The 12,766-nt window shown below is 38.8% G+C and overlaps 1 protein-coding gene across 1 annotated transcript; it reads right to left on the reverse strand.

Annotated features, from left to right (window-relative positions):
• Window positions 1–7,614: 7,614 nt before the first annotated feature.
• Window positions 7,615–10,606, reverse strand: LOC133805791 (uncharacterized). Its single transcript, XM_062243945.1, has 5 exons — window positions 10,325–10,606; window positions 10,064–10,228; window positions 9,157–9,493; window positions 8,845–9,034; window positions 7,615–8,389 (listed from the first exon to the last, which is right to left on the reverse strand). The coding sequence occupies exons 1-5, from the start codon at window positions 10,604–10,606 to the stop codon at window positions 7,615–7,617; spliced, it is 1,749 nt and encodes a 582-aa protein (XP_062099929.1).
• Window positions 10,607–12,766: the final 2,160 nt, after the last annotated feature.

Consider the following 12,766-nt stretch of genomic DNA (forward strand, 5'->3'; position numbering starts at 1 on the left):
ACTTGACGATAGTGCACCAGATGGAAATTCCCGACCAAGAGGTCAAAACCTTGAAGCCTCGTCGGTTGCACCAGCCATCCAAGCCCAGCTTGACGCGCTAATGACTGCAGTGCTGGGTTTATCAAAATGACCTTCCGAGATGGATGCGGTGGACCATAGGAGTGGCAGTCCATTTTTTGCCCGGATTTGAGCAACCCAGCTCCCGAGAAAATATAAAGCACTGGTGCTACCAGCATATACAAAAAAAGTGGACCCCATCAGACATGTTGGGAAATTTAAGGACCAGATGGAACTGCTTGGGGTAAGTGACGATTATCAGTGTAGAGTTTTCCCGACTACATTGTCAGATACTGCCCAAGAATGGTATTGGAAGTTTAAGTCAAATTCCATTACCTCTTGGGAAACATTCAGGAAGGAGTTTTGCAGACAATTCAGTGTTGCCCTAAATCCACCAGTTTACGCCAACCACTTGGCAGATATCAAAGAAGGAAAGGATGAATATCTAAAGAATTACATACAGAGGTTCATGAGGGAAGCCAACTGAGCAACTGTTGTTGGAGATGAGGGGAAGATGGTTGCCATATCCTCTGGAATCATTTACCGAAGCCCTTTGTGGGATAGTATACATAGAAATCCAATTTCAACACTTCAACAATTTCTTGACCGAGCAGACAAGTATATGAAATTGGATGATGCAATCGAGAAAGAGGAGAAGGGCATAAACAATATGAGTGGATCAGTTGACCCTCCTAAGAATGGTGGAAACAGTCAAAATGGTGGAAAGAAGGCAATGAAGAAAAGAAGGCTAAGTCGATTTCAAATGATAAGCCAACCAAGTATGAGCCTCAATTCACTAATTATACCACTCTCTCAGCTAGCTGGGCAGAAATATATCTCTCTAGTCATGAGGAGGTTCCCTACAGGAAACCTCCACCCATCAAGAAAGAGATGAGTAAGAGAGACATGACTAAGTTTTGTCGTTTCCATGGAGATTATGGTCATGACACGAATGAATGCAATCACCTCAAGGACGAGATAGAATTTCTTCTCCGGTCGGGCAAGTTAAAAAAGTACCGGGCAGAGAAATCCCAAGGAGAAGGAGGCAACAACAATCATGGGTTCAAACTACAGCGTTCTCCACCCTTGCAACCCGTTCCTGTGGACTTTACCTTAGACACTATACGTGGAGGTTCTCACTTGGCTGGGGATAGTAACAAAGCAAGGGAGAGGTATGCCTGGACACTTCGACATGAGCTAGAGTGCTAGGATCAGAATGGGTGAAAGGAGCTTGATCAGGAACCATTAGAACGGCGAGCGTCTATGAATATATTATCACTAAATACCACTTTCAGAGTGGTAGCTTAATTTCAAGTTGTTTAACTTGTTATTTAAGTTTAGTTTGTGAGCTGGTTATTTGCTGACCAGCCATTTAGTTTTGAACAATTTTTGTTGTTTAAGACTCGTTATTAGACATGTTTTGTCCTTTTTTAATTTACAAGTAATAAAATAGACTACGCGCAGTGTGGTCAATTCTTGCTACAAATATGCATGTGTGTTAATTTTTTGAATAGTGTTCAACTGTTCGATAAAATTGGACAGTGTTCAACTAGTCGGTATGTTCAAGAAGTGTTCAACTGCTCGAATATTTTCCATATATTCTATGTGTTTCACGAGTAATTAACTACTCGAACAGATTCAGTCAAGTAGCAAGTGACCAAGGATCTTTCAACCCTCGATCACATGGGGGGACATGGGGTATACTAGTATATAATTTAACATAACAATAAGAGCACGAGTTAAGATATTTGTTTTTAGGCTGACTTGTAAATTTTCGAAGTCAAAAAAGGCCATTAAGCTAACTTGTTTGACAAAGCTTAAGTAACTTGGAATTTTTCAGAATTTCAAGTTAGAAGCAAATATTCGTGTGACAATAAACATTATGCTCATAAAATATTAGAGCAAGAAGAGTGTGAGAAAGTATACTTAGTAGGGACTTATGAAATGTCTAGAATTTCTAAGTTAGAAACCTAAGTACTCATGCGAAAATATAAGGCATACATCAGAGTGACTTTACTATTCACAAAAAACTTATAATGTTTTAAGTCTAAAAAGACATAGAATGTTTCAAGTTAGCAAAGAAAAGTAAAGTATAAATGCCGACAGCTCGGCCGTACGAGAAAAATATCAAGGCTGCTAAGTAGCAGTTGTCTTCACAAAAGTATAAGAAAAAAAGAGTGAATCAAAGGGGATTAGAATGACTCTTAATCACAATAGATTGAAAATAAAATAGTCAAAAGAAGAAGATATAGATCCATTTTTTGAATCTTCACTTACCCTTGTAAAGCTTGAAGGAAGACTTTAGAATATGCAGTGTTTTTCTTTTCTCAATTTTGTCTGGTTCACTCTTGTGTCTCAATTTTTCTTTGCCCAAAAAACCAAAAAAAATCCAGTAACTGTTATGCTCTCTCCCTTTTTATAGAGCCTTTTATTTTATTATTTTTATTTTTAATAAAAACCCACTCAACGTAAAAGTGGTGGATCTAGAGAAAATATCTCATTTATTTGCTCTTTTCTCTTGACTGACTCATCCCCTTTTTTTATATATTATTATTTTAATAACTAAATATTCCTTTCAGATTTTAAATGATTTATAAAGGAAATATTTATATAATAATAATAATAATTTGTTGCTTTTTTTTTGGTTCAACAGATCCCCCCCCCCCCCCCCCCCCCGCCCCCCTCTCAAGCAAGTGTGTTTTATGTAAACATACCTTGCTTGAGAATTTTTTCTATATTCTTTTGTTTGACATACTAAATTTTGTTTCTTGTGCAGTATGTCTACGTTTGGGGTTCTAGGCTCTCAAAGAGCACCGGATGAATTTGGGAATGAAGTCAAGATTGGGCCACGTTACCATCGTTCTATGTCATTAACAGAAGTTCAGGCATCTAATAACCACCAGGATCCTATCTCTCCTTTTAAGATTGAGGTTGTCAATTTAGGGGACTTGAGATAATGATAACGTTGTTCACCATGTCAGAGGTTACGGTGCCATTTTTCAAGCAAATGTCTTAGGAGATGTTGATAATAAAGAGGATGGGGATTTGGCTTACCAAGTGAACGAAGATTTCTTTCCAGTTCTTTATCGTTATTTAAAGGACAAGAAAGCAAATAAAAATTTTGTCTTTCGGGGGTGAGCCGAGTTCATACGGCGCCTCATGGAGTGGACCGAACAGGTGTTGCTCCACCACCAAAGTGTTTTGAACAAAGCTGGGATTTATGGTGCCATTTTTGTGTCCAGGTACCCTTTCTTATGGGTTTTTCATGTTTAGAGAGCTTTTTCAGAACTTTGGGGTCCTTTGTCTAACACCTTCCATCATAGTAGTGGTGAGATGGGTATTTCTTTGTATGACTTGAAGGTTATTGGTGGTTTGCCTGTTTTAGGAGTTCCTTATAAAGATTTCATCCCTCTTAATGAAAAGTTGGTGAGTGATGATCCATATTGTTCCACTACTGTGGAGCTTTTAAGAATCCATGCTCAAATATGTGATTACCTAAAAAACAAAGGTGCATATAGTCGTCTAAGGGTATGGGTGTATCCTTGAAGCAATGGATTGAATTTTTTTATCGAGGGCCAATTATCTTTGAAGGGGTAAAAATGAACTCAACTGTTAAGACCTCCCGAAAATTTAGCCAGCAGAACATTGGTGAAGTTTATGATCTTCGTTCTATCCCCTTGAATGTATCGAAGGAGGGTGGTATTGCAGCATTCTTGTCTTTATGGCTAAGCCGCTTTGTTTTTCCTACCCCGGGCCAGAACATTAGACCTGAATCTTTTTATATGGCTTCAGTAATGGCACTTGGAGTCAGAGTTTCACTTGCACCTTCTATCTTGGGTTATATATATCGTGCTTTATATAATTCTGCATTACATTGTCAAGAACGAGGTGAAGGTTTTTTACCTGTGCATTATGTGTTGGGGTGGTTAGTTGAGCACTTTCGTGATCTTTATCGTGGTTGGGATCTTACTCCCGGTTTGCCTCATTTGAGTAAATATGATGGGGTTCCTGCTAGATACCAGACTTTGAATAGAGCTAGACATATTTTGAGGGGGGAGGATTATGTTATTCACCGACCATATTATTTCCCTTCAGAGGAAGATCATGACTGTTTGGATAATGAAGATTTTTCTGATGAAAATTTTGAATTTTTAATGTCAATGCGCTCTGCTTTATTACCCGTGAGAGTTGGCAATGATATATATATGGAGCCTTATTATCCCAACAGATTTGCTCGCCAATTTGGTTTTGACCAAGGTGTTCCCTCAGAGAACTTTTTCTTGAGTGTCCCCAGGAGGACACAATGTGGAATAGAAGATATTGACAAAGCTTGGGTTTTGATTTTAAGGAGGAATACCAACATTCGTTTTCATATACCAAAGATTACTCGTATAGGTCAATGTACATGGTGGTATTGTCGTTGGTGGGTGAGGAGTAGCCTTCCGTACTTAGGGAGATATGTCAAGAAGATTCATACAGAATTAAAACAACCCTACAAAGAAGACAAATCAAAGTATGTAATCCAGGACATCTGCGAAATTTACTCCACCCTTGATGAGGTTTTTGTGAAACGTACTTCTCAGATTGATGACTTCGCGAATGCTAGTTATGCTGACAAAGAATCAGATAGTGACGATACTTTAGATCCACATTTCAAAAGAGTAAAGTGTGCAAATCATGATGTGCGTAGTAATAATGAAAGTGTTTCGTTCCCAGTTACTCAGGATTTAGGGATTATGCCATATGATGGTTGCTTTGACACCTCTAGCTCCAGAGTTGAGGAACTTGCTGACTTTGATGGGTCTGATGATCATGTTGATATTGGGTTTGATGATGGGGTGTCACCTAGAGATGATATTTCAGCAGAACCAATTGTTTCCCAAGAGCTCGTTGTTCCACCAGATCCACCTATTCCTCATCCAACTATTCCTCTGCCAGCTCCGGTACCGACAATGTCAGCTTCAGCAATCACCAACTCCCATTTAAATGAGTATACGAAAAGGTTTGTGATTGATATCATGAAATACATTCTCCGTTTGTTATCTTCTCCTTTGCTACCAGGTGATATTTCGAGACATCGTGCTGAAATAGACACACAAATTGACATATTGAGTACCATTTGTGAGAAGTCTAAATGTAACTTAGCAGAGATTACATGGTTTATTGACTCTGTCAATGATTCGTTCGAGGTAAAGGAAAAATCTGTCGCTTCTACCCAAATTGTTGAAAGTTCCCTTAACCTTGATGAATCTCTTATCCATGACCTTCTTCGTCGTGATGAAGACAATTCGGCATCTATGAATCGTGTGTCTATATTCATCTCCAACAAGACAAAGGCCTTTGAAGATTTTAAAACAGAGGAGGCAGAGATTATTGCAGCAAAACTGGCCATACAACAACGGCGGGCTAAATTTGTAGCTAAAAAAGCATCGTTTGAAGAAGATCTTTCTAGTCTTAATGACTCTTTGAAGAAACATCAACATCTTGCTGAGGAGATAAGTCAATCAAAGGACCAAGCTGGTATAGAAAAATTCTATGAAGCCAAAAGGGAAAAAACGATACTCAAGGTTCAAGAAGAAGAATTCTAGAAAAAACTTGGTGCTTTGACTTTATTTCTCCAGATGGTCTGAAGATCTCATCATTTTGTTTCTAAAACTTTTAGTTTTAGTTTTTGTTAATTTTTTTTGTTTATTAGCCTTGAGGATTAATAGTATTTTATCATTCAGACCTTTTAGAACTTTGATTCCTTTGTTGGGAGGAACATTTTGTTTTTATTTTTGTGGCTGCATCCAATTTTTGTTTAGATTGCCTACATACCCTTTTAAGGGATCGATCCATTCGTAGTTCTTTTTTTTTTAAGGGGAATATGAGTTGTTTTATTTTTGTGGCTGGGCCTAGCTATAAACTAGATTGCCTACGTACCCAAAGTGGGATCAAGCCTTTCATAGTTCATTGCACACTTTCCTTTCTTTTAAATGCGCAATCTACACCATGGATAAAGACCCTTTTGTTTAAGTGTTGAACTTCCCGTTAACGCATGGGTAAATGCATTGGCCTTCTAAATCTGAAAGTTCATATGCCCCTCTTAGGAAGACCTTAGTGACAACATACGGTCCTTCCCATTTTGCCTCAAATTTGCCTTTCATCCTTCTAGTTATGACAACATGTCTTTTTACAGTAAGCACTAGGTCTCCAACTAAAAAAGATCAGAATTTAACTTTCTTGTTGAATGCCTCAGCTACCTGGGCTTGGTAAATTTCGAGCTTTTATTGAACAGCAAGTCGTTTTTCATCTAATGCTTCAAGCTCAGCTAGACAGACTTGCACATTTTCATCTGGGGTCGTTAGTTTAGTAGCAATTCTTAATGAAGGTATTTGAACCTCCAAAGGTAAAACTGCTTCAGACCCAAATACCAAGTTATAAGGTGTACAACCAGCCGCAATTCTTACAGTGATTCTATAAGCCCACAAAGCTTCTGGGAGGCGTTCGTGCCAGTCCCTCTTATTCTTTGTCACTGTCTTCTTCATGATTTTTCATAACACCTCATTAAATGCTTCTGCTTGACCATTTGAAGACGGGTAATAACTAGCTGAAAAAATGTGCTTGAATTTGTACTTGTCCATCAATTTGACAATTTCCTTACATTTGAAATACAGGGCATTGTCAGAGATAATTTTTTAAGGAACCCCTTATCGATAAATTACGTGAGTCCTTATAAAATCTGCGACATCCTCTACTCATACTTCTTTTAACAGTACAGCTTCGGCCCATTTGGAGAAGTAATCTGTAATGGCCAGGATGTATTTGTGGGCTTTGGAAGAAGGTGGTGTAAAGGGACCCATGACATTCGTTCCCCATGTTTCGAAAGGCCATGACAGTATAGAAGGATGGAGTGGTTGAGGAGGTTGGTGGATGAAATCTCCATGTAATTGGCATAACTTACAGCATTTGGCAAAATTAATCGCATCTTGAACCATAGTAGGCCAATAGTAACCCAGCCGCTTTAATTGAGCTGACAGTTTTGGGCCAGCTTGATGAGTGCCACATGTACCAGCATGAGTTTCTTGAAGTGTCTGTGTCGTCTCTTCTTGTGAGAGACATCTCGACAATATCCCATCGAATGAGCGTTTGTATAATGTGTCATTAAAGACCACAAATCAAGGTGCTCTTCTTCTTACATCCACTCTTTTTTTTAAGTCTTCTGGCAAGACTCCCTTTCGGATGTAGTCTTTGATTGGTTGGCGCCAGTCAGTTTCGTTTGCATTGTCCAGGAAAGTTATCAAGTTGACTGTATTTTCCTCTTTAACTCTTTCCGTGGATTGAGGTAGCACATGGCGTTCTCCTATTGTAATTTGGATATCCCTTTCTTCAGGAAGTGTCAACGATGCAGCTAAGTTAGCTAACGCGTTAACTTTACCATTTTTTGATCTAGAGATATGATTTAGGGTGATATCTTGAAATTGAGCAAGCAAGTATTTAGCCTTTTCATGGTAAGGGATTAAATTCTCATGCCTGACTGCAAATTCTCCACTCATTTGTTTAATAACCAAAAGTGAATCACCAAATACTTATAACGAATGTATTCATTTCGAGTGCAATTTCGAGGTCGATAATTAATGCTTCGTATTCTGCTACATTATTGGTGCATATAGCCAGAATATGAAAAGAGTAAGGTATCAGGCCTCCCGACAGCATCACAAAGATAATGCCAGCACCTCCCCACTGTTTCTTACTGCCCCCATCAAAAAACAGTTGCCATGATGAAGTCTCGGTAGTGAAAACTTCTTCTTCTGGAAGATCTTCTCGCAACTCCATATTATTCAGAATTGGGTGTGCTGCCAGAAAATCAGCCAACACTTGTCCTTTTATTGCTTTTTGCAGGACAAAATTAATTTCAAATTCTGACAAAATCATGGACCATTTGGCCAGTCGTCCAGACAATACAGGCTTTGATAAGATATATCTTAAGGGATCAGCTTTTGACACTAAAGTCACAGGGTGTGAGAGTAAATAATGTCGTAATTTTATGACAGCAAAAATTAAAGCCAAACACACTTTCTCGATTGGAGGGTAGTTTTGTTCCGCCCCTACTAAAGTTCTACTTAGGTAGTAAAGAGCAACTTCTTTTCCCTCCACATTGTTCTGCGCCAGCAAGGCCCCTAAAGAGTGGTCAAGTGATGTGATATATAATATTAATGGCTTTCCTAAAATTGGAGCTCTCAACACTGGTGGGTGTAACAAGTATTTCTTAATACCTTCAAAAGCATTTTGGCATGCCTCATCCCATATGAATGGGACATTTTTCTGCATCAATCTCGAAAAAGGTTGACATCTGCCGGAAATATTTGAAATGAACCTTCGAATATATGCAAGTCTTCCTTGTAGGCCACGTAACTGACGTAAGTTACATGGGGGAGGCATTTCCAAAATTTCTTTTATTTTTTCAAGGTCAATTTCAATTCCTCAATGTCTAACAATAAACCCGAGGAATTTTCCTGATGCTACCCCAAATGCACATTTTAAAAGGTTCATCTTGAGTTGATGTTTTCTAAGTCTATCAAAGACTCATTTTAAATCATCAAGATGATCTTTCCATTCTTTTTTTTTTACCACTAAATCATCAACATAACATTCAATAGTATTGTGAAGCATGTCTTCAAAAATCGTGGCCATTGCTCTTTGGTAAGTTGCGCCTGCATTCTTGAGTCCAAATGGCAAAATATGCCTTTTGGTGTTCGAAAAGTGGTGAGCTCTTCATCTTCAGGTGCCATCTTGATTTGGTTATACCCAGAGAACCCATCCATGAATGATAAAGCATCAAAACCAGTAGTAGAGTCTACCAATAATTCAGTGATGGGGAGTGGGAATTCATCCTTTGGGCAGACCCAATTAAGGTCTTGGTAGTTTACACATATGCGGAGTTGCCCATTTTTCTTTATCACAATGACAATGTTTGCGAGCCAAATGGGATACTTAACTTCCCAAATAAACCAGCAATTTCTTAACTTGTCAATTTCCGCCTCAATTTTGGGAATTAGCTCTGGTCGAATTCTTCTTTGAGATTGTTTTACAGGGGTAGCGTCTTTCGATACTGCCAACCTGTGTCGTCCAACTCTGGCATGTCTTGATACCCCCAAGAAAATACATCTTTGTATTCATGAAGGACTTGTTTGTACTGTGGCAATTCTTCTTTGGTTAATAGAGCACTGACAAATACAGGCTTTAGATCATCTTCAGTTCCAAGGTTGATCTCTATTAAATCATCCACTGTTGCTTGTCCTCCGTCTTTGAGTTCTTGGGGTGCCGGTTGAACAATGTCTATAAACTCTTCTGAAGGGTTTGAGCTTGAGCCTTCATATTCTTCGGCCAGACTTTCTTCAAAAGAGAGGTAATTGATTTGAGCAATATTTTCTTCATCTTCTTGTGTTTCATGCCCCTGAAAAATAGTCATTCTCAAGGGTTTCTTTTGTTTTGGCACCCATTGCTTGTGATTTTTAGTTGCCTTTGGCTATGGAGCACTTGGGAAAACAAGCCTTTCGAATGCTGACACTCGTGGGGTGGATGTGCTTGCTTCAAGTCTGTCAAACACCGACACCTGCGGGATGGGTGTGTGTACATCGTCATTGCGAAACATTTTTCGTTCCTCTTATGTTAACTCATCAAGCTCAAAAGAAGCTTTTAAACAATCACTATTTTGATGGATTGTGATTCCTTTTTGCTTCTTAATATGGAACTTTGTCTTATCCACTTTGAAGGATTTCGGAGTTACAGAAGTTGAAGATTTTTTATTAAGAGTAACAACCCTTTTATTTTTCTTGCTATTCTCACCAAAAGTAATTGAAATTTGCATTTTACCCTTGGGTAGTGATTGATCAATTTTCCTTAGTGGTAAATTAAAGCTTGTCATAAGGGTTGTCATCAAATCTTAAATCGGCGTCAAAGCTTTTTGCCCCACTCCTCGTTCACTTTTAGGAATGTATTTGAAGGTTCTTTTTTGACTAGATACCTTCAAATCCTCCTCTTTTGGTTGACAAGGTTTCACAGGGGGTAGTTGCTTAACTTGAAGGGATTTTTGTGATGTTGAGCTTTTAGGACATTTGGCCTCCTCAAATTTCCCTTTCAAAACTGTGACATTAGCTGACTTGTAAAATTTTGCATCAGCGTAATTCACCTATTCCCCGTAAAAGGGATTTGGGTCTGCGTTAACACTTCTGACTTTTCCTTCCTTTCAAAACTTAAAGCATTGGTGAAGTGTTGAAGTAATGACCCCATATTCATGAAGCCAAGATCGCCCTAACAACATATTGTAGGATGTGTCTGAATCAATGACATGAAATAAAGCTTCAGAATTTAGTTCGCCTATTTCAACTTTTATTGTAATACTTCCCCTTACTTTTTCTCCGACTTGATTAAAACCTTGAATTGTCAATGATGACGGAGACAATTGGTGTGGATGTAAACTAACGTCTCTCAAGGTTTTTAAGGGAAGTACATTCATAGTTGATCCACAATCCAACATGATGCAGCTCACGCGAACCTTGGCAACCATACCTGTCACGTAAAGAGGCCAATTATGCAAGGCGGCTCCCAACTAACGATCCTTATCATCAAAGGTAATGCATGCCATACAAGAGGTATGTGTCTCGAGTGATATAGGTTTTATTGGCTTCATCTTCTTCGTATAAAATTCAGGACTTGTCAATGCAACAACAAGTGCATTCCTATGCTTAGGAGACATTTGCAATGCATCGTAAACACTCAAGAAAGCAGGGATGCGCTTTAGATGAGCCAATATGTCATATTTTGCTCGTGTCATTTTGTTTTCACCAGTGCTCTTGTCTCTTCGACCGTCGTTAACGAATTCTTTATTGGTCGAAGATGAAGGCTTTTGAAGGTCTTGTTTAGATTTTTCAAGCTCTTTTGCTTCTTTTTTCTTCTCTGCGACAATTTTACGCCACACATCTTTCAAGGTAATTTCATCTACCTCCTTCTCATTTTCTGATGAGGTAGATTCATGACCTTCTTCTGCCAGTAAAGTCATGCAGCAATCTGACACACTATCGTCACCAACAACAGCCTTTTTTCTTAACTCTTCTGGTAAAAACTCATCCAGAGTTACTAGATTTCATTTTGGCTATTCAAGCTCATTTCTTTTTAAAACATCTTTTTGATTTCCAGTCCTTCTCTTATTCTTGTGATTCTTTGTCTCTGATCTACTCCAGAATTTCCAGATGATTTCTAAGATGGACTTTTAATTTTTGTGGACTTTTTCCGAGTACATGTTTGCCATGTACTTTCCAAATCCTCTTCACTGTCATACCAATCATCCAAAATTTCTAGATTGGGCTTTGTCATGAGCTCATACAAAGTAGGAATATTTGGATTTCCTGGCTTTGGCATGTCTGAGTGAGCTTGAACTATTGTAACTCCCTTATCAACTTCAAATGCCACAGAAATTACGTGTTTTTGTGTAGGATTATTTGGTAATTGGTCATTTTCCATTAAGGAAGTCGTATTTGTTTCCGCTTTTCCAAGAGAAGTGTCAATTTCGATTTCCTTTCTCTTGATCATGCCTTCGATAATATTTTTGAGGATGTAGCAATCCTTCAGTGGATGGCTCACAATTCGATGATACCAACAATAATTTGGGTCATCTGTCATATTAACTTCATTGGGTCATTTAGGCTCGGGCAGTCTTATTGCCTTAGCCTTTAACAGCTCGTCAAAAATTTGGTCAGCATCATCATCATCAAATGAGTATTTTACCTCCTTTCTCTCTTTGAGAGTCAATTTCTTTTGTGGCTCTCTTGCCTTCCCTTTGTCCTTGTTATTGCCAGTATTGACAAAAGTGGCCATTAATTCACCCTTCTTCAATGGCTTCTTATTGTCGAATCTTGGGTAGGGTTTGCCACCCTTCTATCGAGCGATTTGTATTTCAACATCGCATGCCTTTGAGACAAGCTCGTTGAAAGTTTTGGGCTCTACTGTGCCCACGAAGGTAGCCACCTCAGGGTTGAGGTTTCTAGCACACATCGAAACTGCAGCTTGTTCTGATAACCTTTTTGGACATTGAAGATTAATATTTCTCCATCTCGTTATGAATTCACTGGCTCATTGCTTTGTTTCCACCAGGTCATGGATGCCTATTGTCTTTTTTGAACTCACAAACTGTGCCAGAAAGGCTTTTTGCATGTCATCCCAGGTATTTACCGATCATGGGGTAGTTGAGTGTACCAGGTAAACGATGCCTCTTTTAGCGACTGCACAAATTGTCTTATCAATAGTGCGTCTAATTGGGCAGATTCACCACATGCAGAAGTAAAATATGCCAAATGCTCGTGACGAGAACTGTTAATTCCATCAAACTTTTCAAACTTTTGCCTGACATAGTTTGGTGGAAACGAGATTTGGTCATAGTAAGCCAGGTATGGCTTATGATATTCCAGAATATGCATGCTTGTCGCAACTTAGTATTCTCGAATACTCTCCATGATAAAAGCCTGTAAGTCTTGTTGTGGTTGAACATCGGCTAGTTGTGGCTGCACACCAGATGGTGACGGTTGTGTATTTCTTACGGGCGGTGCTGAAGATGAGGAATTTTGCCCGTTATCATTCTCTTTTTGTCTCATGTTAACTTGCTAAGCTAATTGTGTTGAGAGTCGTGCTACTTCTTCATCCCTCTCGGCCAATAATCTTTGAAGTTCCAAGA

The sequence above is a fragment of the Humulus lupulus genome, chromosome X, assembly GCF_963169125.1.
Source record: "Humulus lupulus chromosome X, drHumLupu1.1, whole genome shotgun sequence".
NCBI classification, from domain to species: Eukaryota; Viridiplantae; Streptophyta; class Magnoliopsida; order Rosales; family Cannabaceae; genus Humulus; species Humulus lupulus.